The 22924-nt window shown below is 42.4% G+C and overlaps 1 protein-coding gene across 1 annotated transcript in view; it reads left to right on the top strand.

Annotated features, from left to right (window-relative positions):
• Window positions 1-22607, top strand: part of Col6a5 (collagen type VI alpha 5 chain) — a 122786-nt gene extending 100179 nt beyond the window's left edge. The window contains exons 36-41 of the mRNA XM_042281552.2: window positions 1345-1435; window positions 4166-4374; window positions 13820-14506; window positions 15827-15923; window positions 16570-16802; window positions 21386-22607. Coding sequence (XP_042137486.2) covers window positions 1345-1435; window positions 4166-4374; window positions 13820-14506; window positions 15827-15923; window positions 16570-16802; window positions 21386-21405 — 1337 coding nt within the window. The 3' untranslated portion in view covers window positions 21406-22607. The remainder of the gene's footprint in view (window positions 1-1344; window positions 1436-4165; window positions 4375-13819; window positions 14507-15826; window positions 15924-16569; window positions 16803-21385) is intronic.
• Window positions 22608-22924: the final 317 nt, after the last annotated feature.

The following is a 22924-nucleotide window of genomic DNA, read 5'->3' as shown; positions in this document are numbered from 1 at the left end:
CAGCAGTCCAGGCAAGAGCAGCCTCTTGGGAATGCTAGATTATTGCTTTTAAACCTAACATGGTCTCTTATTTGCCATAAAGATGAATCAAAACAATGCTTCCAAATAAATTTTGATACCAACCCTTCCATTGGATTAGAATTTTTTTCTTTATAGTCATGTTTTTCAGATGTTTACCACCATATGTCACTCCAGTGCACACATGCGAGGAACATCTGGGCAGTAGATGGCTAGGTCATCCCCAAACAACTTCTCATCTGAAAGAGACTTTTGCAAACAGTAAACATTTAGAAATTGAACTTCTTGTCCAGAGGCATGGCTGTCCATCGTTCCCCACAGAGTCTTATTCTTTGTGGCATCCAGATGGCTAACAATGCAACAATTTTAATAGACTCAAAACATCTCGGGTCTGGTCCTGTTGGGCTGGGCCATATCTTTGCAACTGAGCAAAGCTGATTTAACTTGACTTCCACCTTCCCTGTCTTCAGGAACCCACTCCATCTGTCAGAGTTAGATGGCTGCTCTTGCATCTTCTGGTCCTGTGACAATTCCCCCCCAAAGTTCCAGTTCTGTGCATTTTTGCTTCTCTGTACACAGAGGTAACAGCGGCGTCATGATTCCTCCCTCCACAGTAGCCACTGGAAGATGGAATTGATCAGAGACATTCTCATTTTAGACAAATAGAAAAAAAAATAAAGCATATCCCAGAATCCGTGAAATAAAACTATGAGATGCTTTTCTTAGAGCCTTGGATCTTCAATAACCAAGGGCCTTGTTTCATTAAAATTTGTTTTCCTGAATGAGAGGGAAAATTATAGACCACAGTACTGTGCAACTTACAGGCTGTACGGAAAGATATTAAAGAGATGTATTGTGTTGTCAGTAAGTTAAAATCCTATCTGTGACTCCATTTCTCATAGGAAATCAGTGCTTATTGGTGCAGAAGCAAAGAAATGATATCGTGTAATAAGACACCGTCTTTTCTATGTTTGAGCTAGTAGTTTAAGTCTGGGAGAAAAAGCCGTAGAGAATCAGGATAGATTGTCTCTCAGATTATGTTAGCACAGGCATGCCGCCCTCGTGTGTCCCTGCCTCACAGTCAGCCTTTCCCGGAACACCCTGAGCACTTTCCCGTGATCCTAGTAAATCCTTGGCCGCTGAAACCCTCAGAGGCTCAAGTTATGAGTGCCGTTTCTAGAGTTTTCCATCTTCACTGCAGCCAAATTCTCTTGAAATGTGTCGCTAACATTTATTGCTTTGAGAGGATTCCTGTTGGGGTTCTCATCGCCCAGAAAACCCAATTTCTAGTTTTGAAATCAAACTCTGCCTTTGTTCTCTCCATAGGTGGATTCAATCAGTACCCACCGCCGACGCTGGAGGGTGACTGCAGGCGTCTCGGTGTAGAGAGGGGAGATGTACTGCGCAGCAGCCTCCGGTGGGTAGCAGAGCGCTTCTGTTTACAAGTGCTTGGTAATTGACTAGTGGGTGTGTAACCAGCCATGGCAGGCTGTTAGGCAAAGGAAGCTAACAAGGTCTCTGAGGTAAAGGCTCTTCATGGATTCCACTTTCCACAGCATCAGCCATGCATCAAGCATGTTTTCCAGTCTGATGTTTTTTTTTTTTTTTTGTTGTTGTTGTTGTTTGTTTTTATTTTAATAACATCATGAATTTCATTAAATCTTGCATGTAAAGGCATGGCTTCCTCTGGAGCGTCTGATAAACTTTACCCCTGAAACAACAACAGCAACAGCAACAACAAACCTCACAGACTATCCTCAGCCTCACCGCCCAGAGCCTCCCTTCCTGAGTGTCTGAATTCTAGTTGCACTGGACTGGCGTGTACCTTGTGTGAACCTTGCCCTGTCACCTTTCTGGTTTCTGGTCAGCTGCCTGGGATCCCATTCCTTTTCGTAAGGTCCCATTAACACTTCATGGTCCTGATTAAAACAGTTCCCTCTTGGAAACTGATATTTACCCCACATCCTGCTCAAAATCTATGACCTTAGCTGGGTATGGTGTTACACCCCTGGAACCCCAGTTCTCTGGAAGCAGAGGCAGGAGAATGGTGAGTTCAAGACCATTCTGGGCTACATAGAAAGACCATGTCATCTCAAAACCATCAACAGACAGTGCTCTTTTTGTGTCTTTTATACCTCTGCTGAGGCACTGTGGCAGCTCAGCCCAGTGTCTCACCTCACTAAGTCTGGGTCTGCATCTGAGTCCTTGTTCCAACCTCAAAGCATCCAGATCACAGAAGACTTCAATACAACAGCATGTGCCAACAGCTTTCACTAGTATTTATCTACAGTAAAAATACAACAATTAATTGGCTGAATCTAGCCCATGGGATACTGTGAGAATAGCCCTTAGCGGTTGATTTTAGCTGGAGCTTCACTGAGCTTGGATCCCTAGCTATAGCTGGTCTTGGCCCATAGTTAATTACTCCCTTATCTCAGATCGCCTTAAACAAGGCAGCTTCTCAGAGAATATATGGCTTTTTCTAGGTATGAGAAGCAACCAGTATCCATGCAAGTGCATACTCCTCTAATGTCAGGTTCCATTTCTTTGGTAGTTTAGCAAGGGCGTGTCCAACAGCCGACCCCTGGGGAAGATAACACTAATGTCAGGTAGAGTGGTTCCCATTGGATAAGCCACAGACTGTTTTAAGAAGGGCTGCAGACAATTACGTTGTTACTTGAGCATGCACAAACACAAGCCTCACTGTACATACCACGACACTTGTGATTTTTACCCAACTATTAAATCCAAACAACTTTACACACCAAATCTAAACAATCAGACAAAAACAGCCCATGCTAATTTCATGTGATGAATGATTTTTTCTAAAGCTGAAGTTGTGAAGACCCAAATTTGGCACATGCTGCAGATGCACCTGGGCCCAGTTGGCCTCCGTTGTTACATGACAGCCTACGCTCACACCACGGGTCCCCACACACAAGTACAAGACCATCATCTGTGCACTGTGTCATGATGTCATTCGGCCTTCATGGGCTGTGGCAATCTCATTTCACATGTTACGTCTATTTGTTCTGACACACAGTTAAATAATACTTATTTTTTTTAAAATTTTTATTTATTTTTATTTTATGTGCATTGCTGTTTTGCCATGGGTGTCAGGTCCCCTGAAACTGGGGTTATAGACAGTTGTGAGATGCCATGTGGATGCTGGAAATTGAACCCAGGTCCTCTGGAAGAGCAGTCAGTGTTCTTAACCACTAAGCCATCTCTCCAGCCCCCTAAATAATACCTCTGGATACCAAACACCAGTATTAAACACAACTACAAATATTGAATTAAAATGACATTACCAAGAATATGCTTATATATGATTTCTGTTATCATCTGAATAAAAAGGTAATTCTAAAATATCATGAAGAACTCTTAAACTGTCAATGTAAGTGCTGGCCCCATTTCAAGAGTCTCCTTGTAAACTTATTCCTCTCAGAACAGGACTTTGTCCATTAAACATCCATTTTCTGCGATAATTGGTATCAGTCTGGGGTATAATAAGGTTGTTCCTGTGGCTGATTGATGAATGACTTCCTCATCATTTATTGACAACTCTATGCAAATCAGACTTGGCTTATTCCAAAGGAATGATTTAGAATTTTTTACCACCCAATCTTTTCTATTCTGTGTATATATGTGTGTACATATATATGTTCACGTGTGTGTGTGTGTGTACATGTGTGTGTACATGTGTGTGTGTATACACGTGTGTGTGTGTGTGTGTGTGTGTGTGTGTGTGTGTGTGTGTGTAGGGCCAGACAACAACCTTGGCTGTTGTTCCTCAGGCATCATCTACCTCGGTTTTTGGTTTGGTTTTGAGGCAGGGTCTCTCTCTGCTCTGGAGCTCACTGTGTTGCCTGGGCTGCCTGGCCAGAGAGCCCCAGGAATCCACACACCTTTCCCTCCTAGTGCTTGGATTCCAAGCAGACACTACCACCATCAGCTTTTTCATGTGGGTTCTTGGGAATCAAACTCAGCTCTTAATGCTTGTAAACCAAGCACTTTCCCAACTGAGATACCACCCCCATCTCCTTTAATCAGTAATTAAAGAACCATATTAAAATGTTTGGATAGTTTATGTGTGTCTTTCCAATGTATTTGGACTCAGCCTAAAACTTTCTTTGTCTTCATCTAGATTGACTACTGAGTTGCATGAGGTTTCTCCAAGCGAGAACAGCCTTCTTGGCCAAGAGCTGAGTGCTGGGAAAGACTCATCTTTTATGTTGGAGGATGATGGAGGTGACCATTTGGTTTATATTCCAAACCAAATGCTAGAGCCACATATGCTAGTCACTCACTATGGAGACGATCATGGATCTGAAGCAATGGCAAGTCTCACTTCCGGTAAGACCACGAACCAATGATGGAATATTTTAAGTCATCTGGAGGCTTGTTAGTAGAGAATTAAATAATTCAGGCTGGTATCTGAAGCAAGTTTTGTTCCTAATTCAGGATGATGGGTCCAGTGACTAGTATTCCAACAGAAGTTGTAGTGGATGACAGGCACTACTAAGGGAATCATTGACATAAGCTCTTAGAAATGTCCATGATGCACTTAAAGAAATTTAAGGAGCCTTTAGAGTATACATTTTAGAAGGTTGATATGATATAGAACAAGAAAGTATAGAGAATATCAGAGCAGAGAATTGATCAAAACACCTGTAAACTTGCCCCAGAATCTGTGCTTACATGAGAAGGTTTGGGTTTTATTTTTGAGACACCCAGAAATGATAGAGTATGAGGCTCCCCCATAGCTTACTCTCAATATTGTCATGTCCAGATTTAATAGTTTGAAGCAAACTGATATGTAAGATAATAAAACACAGAGATATCTGTATTTTCATTTGAAAGTGTGAGGGGCTGGAGAGGTGACTCAGTGGCAGGGAGCATGGGTTGCTTTTTCAGAGGACCTGAGTTTGATTCTCAGAACCCACACGACAGCTCACAACCACCTGTAATTACAGTTTCAGGGAATTGGATACCCTCTTCTGGCATCTGCATACACTGTATACACATGATGCACAGACATACATGCAAGCAAAATACCCACACACGTAAAAGAAAAATAAATACTTATTTAAAAATTAAAAAAAAATGTGAAATTTCAAACAGACTACTCAGCCATTCAAACTATGTATCTAGAATCTTCCAAAATCATCATTTGGCCAGAATGTTGGCATTTTAAGTATTGTATCCAATGTATCATATGCATGGCTAGAATATGCAAAGAAAAAAGAAAAAAGGGTGAATTTCACACTATAGTATTGATTCTTAGCAGCTTCTTGGATTGCTCTTCCTTTCCTTGGATTTCACAATCATATCCTCATAAGTATTTCATAAATATAAGCATTTGAACTTTATTTTTAAAACAGCCAAACTAGCTTTAGTAAAATCTACAGTGAGGAATTTAAAAGTCAATCAATTATTAGTTGAAAAATAAGATGTATTAGCTTTAAAAGGAAGAGACTCAGTAAACATGGATGTGTGTCACTGTGACGTCTATGCATTAAGCCTGTACGTGATTTCATTAAAACAATTTTAAACTCTCATGTAGGCATAGCCTGAACAATAGAATCAGATTCCTGCTCTTTTTAATGGATGTTGTTGATTTTGTTTGTTCATTTAATGGTGTGGGGATTACAATTGTCCTCAAGGCATAGGAACCCATTCTCATCTGGCTTATAAACAAGAGTAAAATGCATTTTGGCAGTGTGTTAGAGTGGGAAATTGTCACTCGTGATGGCTTTGTTAGAGGTGAACATTTCCAAGTCTTGGAAATGGATCAGGGAAAGCAGATGAGAGCGGGAGAGGGGGACTTCATTACAGCCATCATTACTGACATAATGACAGTGATCCAGAAGGGAAGAAAGGCTTTTCATTTGGCTTTCCAGATGTCTGAATAATCTAGACACTTGCAGCCATGGTGAGGTTCAGTTTGGTTGAAGAAATACTTTTTCACATCTCCATAAGGAGATAAAAAGTAAATAGTACTTCACCAAAGTTCTGAAGCATGCGGGGGATTCCCACGGAGGACTGGGTAGGTTGTGATGGCCTGGGGATAGTGCCTCAGACCTGGGCATGACATGTTTGTATCTTTATCCCATAAATAAGTCTGAGTCACAAATCACAGTCTCTCTTTATGTCTCTCTGTCTCCTCCCCTCTTTTTCCCTTCCCTTTTCTTCCTTCCCTTCCCTCTCAAATCTTGTGTAGCCAGTCGCCAAAAACTGCTAAGAACGTTCCGTATGATGTGCTGTCCTTCAGAGGCAGTTGTGATTCCAAACCTTTAGTCACTGAGAGATGAACCTTGATAAGTTCCAGATGCATGGTACAAATGAGTTAATAACTTTGATGAGCATCTCCATATGCCACGTTTATTACTCAATTATAATACAATTCCTGCAGCTGATGGCTGACTTTTCTGTCCTTGAATGGAGAGGCTTGAGGGAAAGTTAGAAATCTTATCTGTTAAAGAATCGTGTAGTTCCCTGTGGGCTGGCAGCTCACTGTACAGCACCCTTTTCCACAGGACACCCAACCACTGCCTGTCTTGCCACCCTGCCTCTCCGTCTGCTGCTTCTACCTGCCCTGGCTTGCACCAGGCTCATCGCCGGTCCCACGGTATGGGGCCATATGGGTTTCTATATGGTCTCTAGTTAGAGACCAACTGTCCAAAGGACTCTCACAGTGAGGGTTCTTCCCCATGGCAGCGGCACCTGGGAATGCACTAGAAATGCATCCTGTAAATGTTCATCCTAGACCTATTCAATCATTAGTTTGAGGAGCCAAACTCATTAGAGAGCCCTTCAAATAATGGATTTAAAATTTTTGTACATTTATTTGTTTATTTAGTGTGCATGCATATATGTGAGCGTGTGTGTGTGCACGTGTGTGTGTGTGTGTGTGTGTGTGTGTGTGTGTGTGTGTGTATGTTGCAATAACCATCATGCATGTGGAAGGCAGAGGACAACTCTCAGGAGCTGGTGTTCCTTACACCATGTGGGTTCTGAGGATTTAGCTGCAATCTCTGGAGACCTTTTTTGCTGTCACAACTGAAGGGTGATTCTGGCGTCTGGTACGGGTAGAGGCCTACAGCACCTACATCTGTCTGTTGCTGTCCCCATCGTCACCCCAGGATATTATTCCTTTAAAAATCCTCAAAGGCACCATAGAGTGGTAATACAATTTGAGCACAAAGCTTCAAACAATTTATCAAATTGAGTTCTTTTCAGTGTTGAATACATTCTTTGTCTTTCCCATAGGCATATTGGTTTTCATAGCTTTATTCAATTGTGTATCCTATTTTTCACATACTCTTATGTGAAAACATACTATTATTGTCCATATTGCTATAAACTACATCTTGATTTTTCTAAACACTCTCATAATGTCCCCTTCATTGAACAATTATATTAGCTATTGACCCCTTCTTGAACATGTAGTTTGATTTTGATTCTTTGCTGTCTCATATTCAACTTGAATGTACATGTGCTCATCCTGAAATCTGTATTTGATGGAAGAATTGACTTCGGAGCCATCCCTGGAATGTTAATCAGCTGACACTCTGTTGTCACATCAGCCTCTGATGATCTGCACCAAAGAGCTGACTTTTACCAGTGTGTCCCCATGGTTGGTGATGGCATTTCTTCATTTCCAAAGGAGGAACTATATTCATTCACCAAACTGGAAAACAAGTTAAATTTCATCATTATATTGGAGAGTTATTTTCAAATAGTTTTGGTGGTACAATTCTGGTATTTAAATTTTTAATTAAATTTAATTTAATTATAATTGGATTATAATAGACCTACTTAGGGACACAAAGCACAGAATACCATCACTAAAACTAAAGGGCAAGATTGCAGGTGGTTTGGCTGTAGGGATTCTCCAAGGATGCAGGGATTTCCTCAGTATGGCGGTCCTTCCTGCTCACTCTTGTTTCAGAGCACAAAGTGGCTCATACGCAATGTTCTAACCATCGAAGACCACCTAGAAAAATTAAGTCCAAAAGAAATATTTGTCCTGTCTTTAGGGAAAAGGATGAAATCTGTTTTAAGCAGTTATTTCTACTTATTTAGGAAAAAAAGACAAGAGGTTCTCACTGGGAAAAGGAGGAGGAATTTTAAGGTTTCCTGTTTCTCCTTGGCATGTGGCGATGCGCACACACTGTGCTGCTCCTCTGCCTTCCCAGCCCTGGAACCCTAACCAGTGACCTCACCAGACAGAAGGGAGGACAGGCCTGGGCTGCTAGTGTGGAACGAATCGGTTCATAAAGAGCTGCCAAGCGCTCTGCAGATAAGCAGGCACCAACACAGCAGAGCTGTTATTCCGAGGGCCCGTGGGAGTGCATCTGTGTGTCAGTTAGGCCACCAGGCTGCATTTTTTTTCCTTATCGAAATTCTGCAGAATTTACCATTACAAGAAGAATTTTTATAGCCCTAGGATTTTTCTTCTTGTTTACCGAATAAAGACTAAAATTTGCGTAGTGCCTTGGATATATTGTGAACTCTGGAAACAATTCCATCTCCCCCACAAAACCTTGTGAGATTGTAGTGTATTAGCATGGCATTTTATAGAGAAACTGAGGCATGCAGAATTGAGGTTACTGAATTAACAACAGGTAGAAATAAGACTCAAACTTCTTTTTTTTTTCAAGACAGGTTTTCTCTGTGTAGCATGGCTGTTCTGGAACTCACTCTGTAGACCAGGCTGGCCTTGAACTCACAGAGATCTACTTGCCTCTGCCCCCAAAGTGCTGAGATTAAAGGCGTGTGCCACCACTCTCCAGCTGAGACTCAAACTCTTAGCTCTCTGTACCCATTGCTCTACAATGCCCATTGGGTGGGGAGGAAGAGAAATTTAATTTATATCATGACTTACTTTTAGAAGAAAATGTGCTTCTGTCAGAGGAATACTAACAGACTGGAGACGCTTTCCTCAGCTCAGGCCCCTGGGCCTTTCTTGACCTGGTTAGTGCATGCGTTACTCTTTCTGACCCACCTCCTATAGGATGACTCATTCTTTGGAAGGATCAGACATTGAGGCAGCTCTGGGATTCGATCCTGCCTCTACTTCTTATAGGCTTTTATTTCTTGGCTAAATCCCTGGCCATCTCCAAGCTTCAATCTGCTCCTGTGTGAAATGAGAGTATGGGAGTAGCAAAAATCCCATTCTTGTGCCAAAAGGAAGATTTGATGAGAGAAGACACCTGGGTAAACTGAACAACAGACCTGAAGTGGCTGGAATACTCGATTTGGTACCAGGAAGTAGAAACAGAAAAGAAAGCATTGTCAGTCCAATGGACTGAATGTCGAGAAAATGTTGAACTTGAAAAATAGCAGCTATCTAGGGCTCGAGAGCTGGCGAGGTGGTTAAAAGTACTTGCTGCTCTTCCAGAGGACCTGGGTTTGGTTCTCAACACTCACATGGTAGTTCCCAATCATCCAGTTCCAGGGGATCCTCCACTCTCTTCTGGCCTCTGTGAGTTCTAGGCATGCACATGTACATGGACACACACACACACAAAGGTAAACGTCTTTAAAAAGAAAAATATCAGATATTGTTCACATAAATAGAACCCCATACATAAATTAGCCTCAGCTGTACACGTAGCCTATGAAAAACCCATGGCTAAGCTGGGAGGTGGTAGTGCACACCTTTAATCCTAGCACTTGGGAGGCAGAGGTAGGCGGATCTCTGAGTTCAAGGCCAACCTGGTCTACACAGAGCAAATGCAAGGACAGCTAAGGCTACACACAGGAACCCTATCTCAAACAACAACAACAACAAAAACAAAAAGAAAAGAAAACAGAAAAGGAAAACCCATGGCTAATTTTGGAGCTGGTTAAATTCCAAGAAAGCCCACTAGATAACTCACAAATGTCTTGAGATTCCCCATAAGTGTCATGATCTAGTCCAAAGGACTCATGCATGAAGCTACTCCTTTCTCCCTAAATTTCCCTTCCACACCTACTCCCCTGACCCTTGGCTCTGGGGTGGACATGCTTGGCTGAAGTTAGGCTAGTCTCTCTGGGAGTGGGGGACTTCCTTGGAAATCTGACTGTATCTCATTCATCCTGTCCAAGTCTGTGCGTGATAGTGAGCCAGCTCTCCCTCCTCTGCCTTTCAACCAAGTGAACCACAGAACTAACGAACCACAGAGCCGAAGGCGAGAATCCAGTTCCGCCGACATTTGAGAGAACGTAGAGCATTGCTGTGAGCTGTTGTGCAGGTTTTATTTAAGCTTCTGCCAGGGTTTCTGAAAGGAGAAATAACTTTAAAGCTCAAGTCTCCCCAAATAACGTGAATTTAGACTCAAAATAGAACAACCATACCTTGTGTTGGGCTAAATTTTAGTTTCCAAGGCACAGTCATCTATACTTAGTTTCTTTGATTTCCACGAAAGTCTTCTAAGTAGAGAAGGAACCTATTTTTAGAGTTTTTGGTAGGTGGTTTGTGCCTCTTTAGAAAAGGATTGTTTTGCTAGGTACTTGGGAGAAAATGAGATTTTAGTTCATTTATAAAAAGAAAACTAGAACCAAAATAGCAATATTTCTAGGCATCCTCCTCTACCACAGCGTGTATGAAATCGCGTCCTCTGTTTATAAAAGTGTGCTGGTTGGTCCTTTCACAAAACTGAAAAGCTGTGGTTGGAAAACAGAGCCTCTGCTGATAACACATGATGTGCACTGTGGTGACGTGTCCTGTGGTAATGTGTCCTGTGGTGCTGTGCCCCGTGGTTCTGTGCACTGTGGTGATGTGCACTGTGGTGATGTGCACTGTGGTGATGTGTGCACTGTAGTGCTGTGCACTGTGGTGCTGTGCACTGTGGTGATGTGCACTGTGGTGATGTGCACTGTGGTGATGTGCCCTGTGGTGATGTGCACTGTGGTGATGTGCACTGTGGTGATGTGCCCTGTGGTGATGTGCACTATGGACCACTGGTAGTGAAGGGTATCACAACACACACACACACACGTTGTCTCCTGCTTAGCAGTTTAACCAGGACTTCCGTCTGGACCCGAAGTCCAGCGAGAACTTCACACTGGGATCCTGGTGGGGATGGGAGGCCTGTACATTTCCGACAATCCCTCAAAGTGAAAAATCCTGTTGGTTAGTGTAAATGTGCTAAGAACCTGGTACACGTGTGACCAGCTCTTCATGCTCTGGGAGAAGAAGTGACCCCCCACCCCCCACAAGATGATCAGGTTTTCATATCAGGACCTCCTCAGGACAATAGAGGGACCAGATCCAACACAACCAACAGGAAAAATAAAAACGCCCACACAGATGGTTAAACAGTGGACGTCAGGACATGAGCGTCGACGACACAGGGGGATTAAAACAAAGGCGTGAACAGCAGTTACTCCAGTTTCCTGGCCTGAGAGCTTCCAGGCCGTGGTGAGGTGGGAGGAATTTCAGGAGAGCCGAGTGAGCTCAGAGATGAGGAGACAGAGCTGAGAGTCCAGGGAGACCAAGAGAAGGTTCACAGGACAGAGGAAGAGCTGCACAGAGAGAACTCCAGAGATCTCTAGATGCTCTTCCCGCGCTACTCACCAGAGTATGGAGTGTGGTGTGTGTGTGGTGTGTGTGCGTGGTGTGTATGTGTGATGTATATGTGTGGTGTATGTGTTGTGTGTGTGTATATATATTGGGTGTGTGGTACATGTGTGGTATGTGGGGTTGTGTAGTGTGTGGTGTATGTGTGTGTTGTGTGTGCGTGGTGTGTATGTGTGTGCATTCATATGTGTGGTCACACGCTTACAGAGGAGGACATTTGATGTCCTGCTCAACCACTCTTCACCTTACTCCTTTCAGGGTCTCTCACTGATGGAGCCAGGCTGGCAGCCAGTGAGCCCCAGAGTTCTTCCTGTCTCTGCACCCCACAGTGCTGGGGTTACTGGTGCCGCCACGCCCAACTTTTTCCCTGGGTGCTGAGGTGCAAACTCAGATCCTCACGCCAGCAGCCCAGGAGCTTTTACCCACTGAGCCGCGCCTCTGGCGCTCAACAGTGTTTGTAGAGATGCAAACCATGGGGATGGCAAGAACAGTGTGCCAGAGAGGGGGGCAAGGATTTGACAGAAGGAAAAATAGCAGTGCACTTGAAATATAGCGATGGAAATGACTCAAAATGAAGAAGAGCTCTGAAAATTGTAATGAAAAATCAGTGAGAGTCTATATTCTCTCCCAATATCTGGTGGAAAAAATAGAAGAGAGGCACATTTTTTTTTTTTAGCAAAATTATCAGCGAATGTAACCTACTTGGCACTTACACCCAAGAGCAGAGTGCGCAATTCTTTTTAAGTGCTCCTGAAATACTTGCCAAAACAGACAATACTGTGGGCTATAAAACAATGCTCAAGAATTCGAAGGATTCCAGTCATAGCAAGTATATTTTCTGACCCAAATAAAACCAAAGTAAAAATAATCAGCAGAAAGATCTTTGGGAAAATCCCCAAACCTTTGTAAAATAAATAAAACACTTAAAAATAATTCATAGCCAATGAGGAAATAGATAAAGAAATTAGAAAGCATTTTGGAAGGAGTGAAAATGAAATCAAAATTCCAGAATGGTTGAGACTCCACTAGAGCATGATTATGAAGGGATTCTGACATTAAACACTTATACTGATATATAAAAAAAAATGAATGGCTTCAAATCAATGACCTCAATTTCCATCTTCAGAAGCCAAAAACTGACAGATAAGCAATCCCAGAGTGAGCAGAAGAAAGCGATAACATTTAAGGACTTAATGAACAAGAAATAAGAAAAATCAATAAAGCCAAGAGTCAGATCTCTGAGATCAATAAAATTGATAAAGCTGTAATCAGACTCACCAGGGAAAGTGGACACAAAGAGCCAGTGGTAGCAAAGAGAGAGGAGGCATCTTCCATCTACAGCTATCAAAATGGTAACAAGGGAATGTAATAAGGCACTTTTGCATTTAAATTGGACACAAATTTCTTACAATATGAAAATCACCACAGTTCATTCAAGAAGAAATAACCTAACTAGCTTGTCAAAATGATTGAATTTCTACTTGAAATGTTCACATGATTTCACCATAAATTCAACAAAACTTCTGAGGAATGATGAATATCAATTCTTTATTGCTGGTTTTTTTGTTTGTTTTGTTTTAAGACAGGGTTTCTCTGTGTAGTTTTGGTGCCTGTCCTGGATCTCACTTTGTAGACCAGGCTGGCCTCAAATTCATAGAGATCCACCTGGCTCTGCCTCCCAAGTGCTGGGATTAAAGGCGTGGGACCACCACCCAGCCATGAATTGACCAATTCTATACAAACATTTCTAGGGAATTAAAGAGGAAATACTATTTACCAACTCATTATTTCAAATCAGATCACTTTGATACCAAAACCCATGAGTTGTAACTTTGACATCTGTTCTTTCTTTTGTGGTCACTTCTTGTAATTAAATATTCAGTAGATGTGAATATGTGCTATAGGATCAGTAAACATGTGGGAGCATTAAAATAGGCATGTATTTCTCTCTTGCATTAAGATATTTGGGGTCAAATCAGTCATTTTACAAAAACCCAAAATAAATATTTCAAATGGAAATAACTCTCTGCGCTAAATGAAGACAGATTTGAAGAATGTATCTAGGAACAAGTACTGAGATTGATTAGTGATATCTACTGTGGCATTGACTAGTGATGTCTGCCATGATATGGGAATGAAGAATAGTGACACCCCATGCCATATATTTATATTTATGTCTTAGAGTTTCAAGTTAACCCTTTCACTATGAGTGACTCAACTATTCTGTTGCAGAACATAATAATCATGGCAGAAAAGAACTGGGTCTTGCTGATGAACCTGAGGATGCTTCTCTTCAAGAATATTACATGGATGTGGCTTTCCTCATAGATGCTTCTCAGAGAGTAGGAAATGATTTGTTTAAGGAAGTGAGAGCTCTTATAACTTCAGTACTGGATTACTTTTACATCGCCCCAGATCCACTGACCTCTGTCTTAGGAGACAGAGTGGCTGTCCTGACCTACTCTCCTCCAGGCTACCTGCCAAACTCTGAGGAATGCCCAGTCTACCTGGAATTTGATTTGGTCACTTATCACAGTGTACACCAAATGAAGCATCATCTCCAAGAGTCTCTTAAGCAGCTCAATGGAGATGTTTTTATCGGCCATGCCCTTCAGTGGACAATTGACAATGTCTTTGTAGGGACCCCCAATCTGAGGAAAAACAAAGTTATCTTTATAATATCTGCGGGTGAAACCAGTTCTTTAGACAAAGAAGTCTTAAGGAATGCATCTCTGAGAGCCAAGTGCCAAGGCTACTCCATCTTTGTATTTTCCTTTGGTCCTGTACACAATGACATGGAGTTAGAAGAATTAGCGAGCCAGCCCCTGGATCATCACTTGGTGCAGCTTGGCCGGATACACAAGCCAGATTTGGACTATATCATTAAGTTTGTCAAGCCCTTTGTTCATTCAATCAGACGTAAGTCTCTCAAGCTTCTCCCCCTTATTGCCATGTTGATGTCTCTGCATGCAGTTAATCAGCCTGTGTAGTCAAATGCATCTCATTTGAGTAGAGAGTGCTGGGTGCGAACAGGAGGCAATGGGAGAATTTCAGATAAAAATCTTGTTGACTTTGGGTCTTGCTGCTGTCAAAGTCCCAGACAGGAGGCCCCCAAATAGGTGAAAGGTTTCCCTTCAACCTGACTTCCAAGCATTGACTGTGTTTGGTTCTCTGAATGGCTATATCAGTTCATCTTCAGCATAGCCTTTGAAGAGAATAATTCAGAATCCTTTTCTATAAAGGAAAAAGTAAGGTTTAGATACATTAAATAAATTGTTCAAAAGCTCATAATTAATGCCTGGTAAATTCTAGAATTAACCCTGTACATTCTGGCCTTAGGATTATGATCTTTTCTATTAAACTATACTTTAGTTACTAAACCTTTAACAAAGTATGCTATTGTAACAAATAAAACCCCCACTGCCAATACCCCTCCACCTTCTCCAAGGACATCTGGTCTACCTTGTCATTATTAACCATTCTCGATTCTGACTTGAATTCTTATGATTCATGGGCACAGATATTTTCTGGAGCCTCTGTTCAAGAATTCTAACTTAAGTACAACTACATAGAGAATTGTAAGGTGTCTTTCCACTGTGGCACTCTGAGAGTAGCTGCCTCAGTTTCTACCCTCAGTATTGTAATTTTAGGCAGAGGTATGGAATAGCCCGAGTTCTTAGACCATTGAACATGTCCTGGCCTGTGCTGGGAATTGAGAGACAGCAAAAGCCACACTGTGTGGTTGTCTGTTGTGGCTGGGAGCTTGCTAGGTTTTCCCAGGATATTTTGGGTTCTGGAACACATGCAATCCCAGGACTCACCTTAGAGTTAGGAATCCTGGAATTTAGGCAATATGTTTACAGTGAATCAAAAACAATATCTTCTCTCAACCCCAAGGTAGAAATAGGGTAGACAATGTCAATAGTCAACAGAACCTATTAGGAAGAGCCCCCATTTCTGGGGTGTGGGGTGAGGGAGAAATAGATAGATGGGAATTCAGAGATGTCCTTGAAATTGTATCACAGAGTGTGGGAACTTTTAATTCAATTATTGCTGTATCTCATTGATTTGGCAAGAACAAGGTCTTTCAATGCCAGGCTGTGGACTTTGCTAAGTTCCTGAGAAGATTAATTTGTTTTTGAAAAGATTCACATCTCCAGTAAAAGATGACCTAGCTTTGGATGGTAGTTATTATGTGGGAAGGTAAACACTGGACTAAGAATTCCATTCTGTCTCCAGGTGCTATCAACAAATATCCTACCAGAGAGCTGCAGGCCAAGTGTGCTAATGCCACCTTCCCCAGCACAGAGAAGGCTGGCACAGAAGACAGTTTATTGTGAGTTAAGAAATCTCAGATGTGGGGAGTACGGCCCAGAAAACAGCCCTTAAGAATGTGAAGTGAATGACATTTTCATTTTCAGGATGCAAAAGTTGGGCTGTGCAAGGGGGTTTTGATTGTTGTGCTGGTGATGATATCACCAGTTAGCAGAAGATAGAGCATGGTCTATATTATAAGGAACTGTATTTTATATTATAAGCAACCATATCTGTTGCTTTTATCAAAACTACCTCATATTAATAAATAATGCAACTCATATTGGCTAGTGCCAAAGCAAAGCTCACAATATGAAAGGCTGGATGGAAAACATGACAAAGAAAACACCTGCCTTTCAGAAAAGCACATGTCAGGGTTGTAGGAAGGATTCTGACTTTGCAAAGTGAAACCGTGAGTCCCCAATAAAGTTTTAGTAATGAAAACAGCATTGGTTTGGAATCTTAAACCTCTGAGACAAATATGTGTTTAATTTTCCTTCAGAATATTAGAAAATTGTCCCTGCATCAAATTCCATGCACAAACCACATTAGGACTATTCTTATCACGTGCATAAGATGGATTTCTGTTCTGGTATATGGCTGTATTTGCATTCAGTCTTACAATGGACGCGGCTAACCACCTTAATCCCCTTTGTCCTTCACTGCAGCCTCATCCCAGAGGTATACAAAATCGAGGCAGGAGACAGTGAGCTGTTTGGAGACTCCCATCCCCAGGAGCAGCATTTCTTTGTACTAGGGGACAATCATAGTAACGATTCGGGGATCACTGCTGATTTGATCCAGAAGTTGTACGCGCTCTTCTCCTCTGGAGAACTGATGGTGAATGACAAGGAAGAGCCACATTTGGAAGAAGCTGCAGCTCCAGCGAATGACAAACAAGGTAACCTCCATGTCGTCGTTGAAGACCTTGAAGTACTTTTGCCTGGCTGGTCTTTTCCCCTGGGGGTTGAAAAGCATGGGGGCAAGGAGAAATGATAGAGAGAGACAAAGTGCTGTTTGTCCAGGAATACAGGGAGCCCCCAGGATAAAAGGGTGAGGGAGAGACAATCTCCTGAAGCAGAGCGGGAGCTGATTGTGTTCAGAACAACCAGAGAAGAGAGTACTTCTGAAGGCTTGGTGTGGGGTCAGGGAGCCGGGGTGGGGGTGGGGGATAATCAAGAAGCACAGCCTTCCAAGAAGGCAGGAGCTGCACCCCTGGGCAGGTGAGGAGCCTCCTGACTCTGAACGCTCCAGGTCTGCGTTTGTAGCCCAGGCTTTCCTGCTTTGAGATGTCGCCTACTTGCCGAGCCATGATTTCAGCAGTGTCCGGAGAGGATGAGGCTGTTGTGATTCTGAGATCTATGCGAAGGCCAAGGGCAGCTTCTTTATAAGGTGGGGGTGAGGCAGTTATGGATCTGCGGCTAAAGAGAAAGTGAGGAGTGGAGAACAAGGATCTGTAGAGGACTCCAGGGCAGCAACCCAGAGTCCCGCTGAGCTCCAGCACCTTGTGGGAAATTATCTTATACTAAATATTTATGGATCACACTGAAGTTGGAAAAATGACTCTGTATTTTTCTACATTGTTTCACTGGATAGTTCTTCATTTCAACTTGACATAGGCCAGATTCATTTGGAAAGAGAGAACCTCAATTAAGAAAATGCCCCCACCAGATTGGCATGTAGGTAGGCCTGTGGGGGCATTTTCTTAATTAATGATTGACAGGGGGAGCCCAGCCCATTGTAGGCAGTGCCAACTCTGGGCAGGTGGGCTTGGCTGCTATGAGCAAAGCAGGCAGAGGAAGCCACGAGGAACAAGCCAGTAAGCAGTACTTCTTCATGGCCTCAGATTTAGTCCCTGTCTCCAGATTCCTGCTCTATTTTCCCTTAGTGATGGACTATTACCCGGAAGTGTAAGATGAAAAATCCTTTTCTCTCCAAGTTGTTTTTGCTAATGATATATTATTATAGCAATAGAAACCCTAACTAAGATAACTGTATAAACCCAATAGAACTCATATGCATACCTATGTATATATGCAAACTATATCAGGATATATATATATATATACACACACACACATATATATATTATATATAAAAACACAACACACACAATCTATATGTTATATATAACATATATAAAACACACATAACACACACAGACATACATGTATATATGTATATATTTAACAGAATGTATTCACCAAAAATCACCTACTAGGGTTTATATAACAGCACTATTTGTAGTAGGTTCTAATTGAGCACAAAAACACACCCCACACCAGTGAAATCATTATCTGAAGGTGAGACACAGAGTTGGTATTATTTACCAAGTTCCCCGGGTGATTCAAGAGAAGTTTGCAAAACACTGCCACGAATCCTGACTGAATGAATCATTCTTGCTGGGTGTCTCAAGGCAATTTGCTGCTGAAAGCGATCAGATCAGTAGACTCCAACCCTGGCAACATCAGCGCCACCTAGAACTCACTGGAAATGCAGCTCCCCAGATCTCACCTCAGACTTACTGAACTGAAACTCTGGCGATGAGAACCTGCAAGAGATTCTCACACAGGCTGCTGTTTGAGAACTCACCCACCGACCTAGTGTTGCAGATTCTGAGCCCGAATCAGCCTTCTTTAGCGGGAGTCCTTCCACTAGATATTTACAGTGTATGAAACCTCAGGCTTCTGGGAAATCACTGGCAAGTGGTCCATGTTTGCAGGAGATTCCATTGTCTTTTACTGGTTGGTAGTCACTGAGTCTGAGGACAGCTCTGGTCAGATCAGTGCCGCCACAGAACACTGTGTGAGGAACCACCTTGCAGAGCTAGTGTTTTGTGCCCCAAGTTCCACAATCGCTGAACATCTGAGGTTGGATGTGTCTCTTTGCCTCTCTGAGCCTCCCTTTCCTCAGCTGCAAATGAAGACAGTAATAGAGCTTATGTCAGAGGCTAATGCAAGCACTGAATGAATGTGGTGTGAGCACTGAATGAATGTGGTGTGAGCACTGAATGAATGTGGTGTGAGCACTGAATGAATGTGGTGTGAGCACTGAATGAATGTGGTGTGCTTCAAGCACATGTGGCCAAGAGAGAAAAGCCAATGGGTGCCAGCTCTCTGCAGTTTGATGAGGGACTTGGAGCTGAAGGCTGTGGTGGAAAGCATACCAGACTGGGAACGAGGGGCCCCAGGTGCCAGCTTGGATTTGGTTGCTGACCTAGCTCTTGATCGCTACAGTTCACCTCACTACTGGGGCCCTCCACCACTGCTAATGAGGAGCTTGGGCAAGGCCGGTGTTTCCCTTCTGGGGTACATACACCAGCGTCTCTGCTGGAGACACACAGAGACTTGCCAGAGTGTGGCCCTCTAGAAAGCTAGCCCTAAAGAGGATCTATTTGTGTGTGAGAGAAATCTTGGAGGCCTTCTCTCTTTCATGTATTATAAATTCTCTGGCCCCATCCTCAACACACACACACACACACACACACACACACACACACACACACACACACACACAAAGTATGGCATGTTTTTCAACCATCCTGCATCTGATTATGGTGCTTTGGTCCAGATATAAGATCTTCCTAGGAAGCTTTGGTGATTGAGTAGAAATGGTCAAGCCAGAAGTAAAAATAATATAAAATTATCCATATAATTAATAAATAAATTTCCAATAAAATCTTTACTTTTTCCCTGTTAAAATGATCAAAGTTTACATATATAGGATGTGGTGACAAATTCTAATAATATCCCATCTAGACAAAAATTAAATACCTAGTTGTATAGACATAGGGAATAAACACATACACATACACACACACACACATACACATACACACACACACACACACACACACACACACACACACACACACGTATTTTCCCCAAACAGAAAATTATGATCAGGGAAATAATTAAAGAGTTTTGAGCATGTAAATCTTTTTACAGTTGGCATGAAATTATATGCTGGAACTGGAGTGGAAGTAGAACTTTAAGGAGAGAAATGAACACTATAAATTATCTGACTTAAACATATTTTATATAATGGATAACTGATATCAAACTACTACAATATTTTGATTTTGTTGGAAAAGCTGAAAGAGAAACACACCCAGGAGTGATGGCATATGTTTGGGGTCCAAGCACTCAGGAGACCTAGGCAGGATTAGGAGCTCATGGCCAGCCTGGGCTACGTGCAACCCTGTCTGAAAAAATAAAAATAAATGAAATGTGGAAGTGTCATTTTAGACTGTGTTATTGTTGTATGCCTGAGTCCGTATGATGTGTATGTCTATGAATGTGTAGGGGGACTGTGCAGAGGTCAGAGAACCCAGCCTCTTCTCTCTTTTCACCTTGTTTTGAGGAGGAGTACATACTCCAAGTTGGCTTTGCCGGCAAGCATCTGGGCTTGGGCAATGCTGGGGTTCCAAATGCATGCTCCCATATCAGGCTTCTAAATGTGGATTCCAGGGATTGACCTCAAGCCATTGGGCTTGTCTTTCCCCTTATGAGTCATCTCTCCAGCCCCCATGGAGGCTTTAGTTTTAAATGTCAGCTTTTACAGCATGTTGCAATTGCATACTTTCAATTTTTTTAAGGAAAAAAAAATTAGATGTTAACTTTCCAAGGTGCAGGGCAAGAAGGACATGATTTTCCCCTGGAAAGAGGTACTTAGTGGAAATTCTCAAGCCATCTTCAGGTGAAGCTCTTCCTGAGTTGAGAACTCATGTTTGTAAGGTCTGTTCACAAAATAGTCATGGGTAAATCCATCAAGCAGTGGAGGAAGTATCCTAGGGAAGGCATGGAAACCAAAAGAGGCGCCATGTCAGCACAGGCCCATAGAGGGCAGCCAAGGCCCAGGCCTGGCTGGGAATCAGGCATCTGAGTTAGGAGGCAGGCTGGAAGTTGGGTTTTCCTCCCAAATCCCTGATGGATGGATCAAGAGCTGTTGTAGGGGAAGGATGCACACCCCAGGTCCTCATGGAGTATGTGGTTAAAGCAGCTCCATTGCTCAACAGCCGCCCCTGAAGGGTAGTTGGTGATGGTATCAGAAATCAGAAGCTCACTTGTGCAAAGTCAGGAGCCGAGTGGGTGGGGGTGAGGAGGAGGAATGTTGTCCTGTAAATGAATGCTGTGAAAAGGCCACAGGAATTCGGAGCAGAGCTTGATATCACAGACAATCATCACCTCCTTCAAATGCCTATATAAGAATCCCAGCTGCTAAAGCCACTAAGCAAGGAATTTCAAATCATGGGTAGATCAGAGAGAATCGTGTCCACAGTCCTTATGAGTTACTCATTTTTACCAAAGGTCACATCATTCTCCATGGACACATCACTCTAGGTCAGACTTTTAGTTTGCCTGTTGAAAATAGCAAAGACTCACTTGCGTTTGCTTTACACCTGGTACCTGTGGAGTAGGCCTGGGAGGAAACATTGTTAGCCAATATCGGGACACTAAGAGCAGTGTGTTTCATGTTTTGCAGATGGCGAGGATGCAAGATGAGCGCCCAGGAGAGAAGAGTGCCCGCTGGCATACGGGGCTCCCTGCCGGTGGTCCCAGCCACAAAGTATCAATCATTTATTAAAAGAGCAAGGCATGGGAACTAGAACTAAACTTAGTTCTCAGTCCGAAGTCTGAGGGAGAGGCTCTTCAGAATAGACATCAAGGAGCAGACCTTCGGAAGTAGAAATGGGCTTCATCTCTCAGCAGGACTGGGACACTGAGCAAGAAGAAGTGGCAGTCTTTCCTGTGACAGCCCTGTTCATTCATTTGATCAGCTTGGAAGATGATCTGCCAAAAGAAGATTGTTGTCATAGCTGTCGTTACATCTACGTCTCAAATTAGACCCTTGAGTAAAACCATTTGTAATTGTATGTCCTAGGGTTGCCTTTTCCCCGTTTATACAACTATAAATCAGCAGTTTGGGTTCTAGTAGGACCCAGAGAATACATCCAGCATTGATAACCCCCTCTGTGGGTTTTCTTTACCAGGGCATTTACAAAGCAACACATTCATAACAAAGAAGAGGAGAGAAGGGCTGCTGTATGAACCTCGCTCACGCTGGGAACACTTGTTTTCTATTTTAGTGTGCTTTGCTTTGTATGTACTTGGGTTTTGCTGCAAAAGACATCCTGTCAGCATGTGAACATGGCAGCAGATCTGTTCTTATGAATTACAACGCAGCAAAAACAGTTTCTAAAAGAAACCGGGTCTGACCCAGAAACTTGTTCTGTGTGTTCTTATTAACTGTAGTCTAGCTCAGACCCTTTGGAATAAAGGTCCGAGAAAGCATACATAAATCTATTTGGGAAATACACAGACAGGATAAGATAAAGCTCTAGTGAGTTAGTTAAAAATCCTTCAGTTTAACATGGCATACACAGGCAGTGGGGTGCTATTTAGACATAAGGAAGAGCAAAGTCATGTGATTTGCAGGAAAATGGATGGAACTAATGGCCTTTGCCTAAAGTGACACAGAGATGAGTATCGTCTGTTTTCTCTCACATGTGGAGTTTGAGGGCTGGGAGGTTGGGAAGGAGATAAATGTAAAGGGGATTTGTGAGGCGAAAGAGGAATAAAATGAGTAACAGAGGAGGTGAATGTTATCAAAGTGTTTTGCATGCCTATATGGAAATGTCATAATGAAACCCATTATTTTGTACAATTAATATATACTAATAAAATCACTCAATACGTTTAAGGCATCAAGTAATTACCAAATTAATGAGCATGCATTGCATGAAAAATGGAATGAATGTGCTGATCAGATAACACCGTGGACAATTTCACATTTGTTCCAAGTAATTTTCCTTACTATGACTGTTGTTGTTTACATAATTTAAAAATAATAGTCAATTAATTTTAAGCAGGCATTTATTGCTCTGGAAAGTTGCAAAACACACTCTGTTTGTTGAATGGTTTTGTTTTTCTCTGAGAACTCTGTGTGTCTCAATATGAGCATGAAGGGTCCATCAGATGCCGAAATATGAAAGGGACAATGGCACGAACGTGAACCCAGAGA

The sequence above is a fragment of the Peromyscus maniculatus genome, chromosome 7 (genome assembly GCF_049852395.1).
Source record: "Peromyscus maniculatus bairdii isolate BWxNUB_F1_BW_parent chromosome 7, HU_Pman_BW_mat_3.1, whole genome shotgun sequence".
Taxonomy (NCBI): domain Eukaryota; kingdom Metazoa; phylum Chordata; class Mammalia; order Rodentia; family Cricetidae; genus Peromyscus; species Peromyscus maniculatus.
Note: the sequence above shows the minus strand (reverse complement) of the source record. Positions and strands in the feature narration are given on the sequence as shown.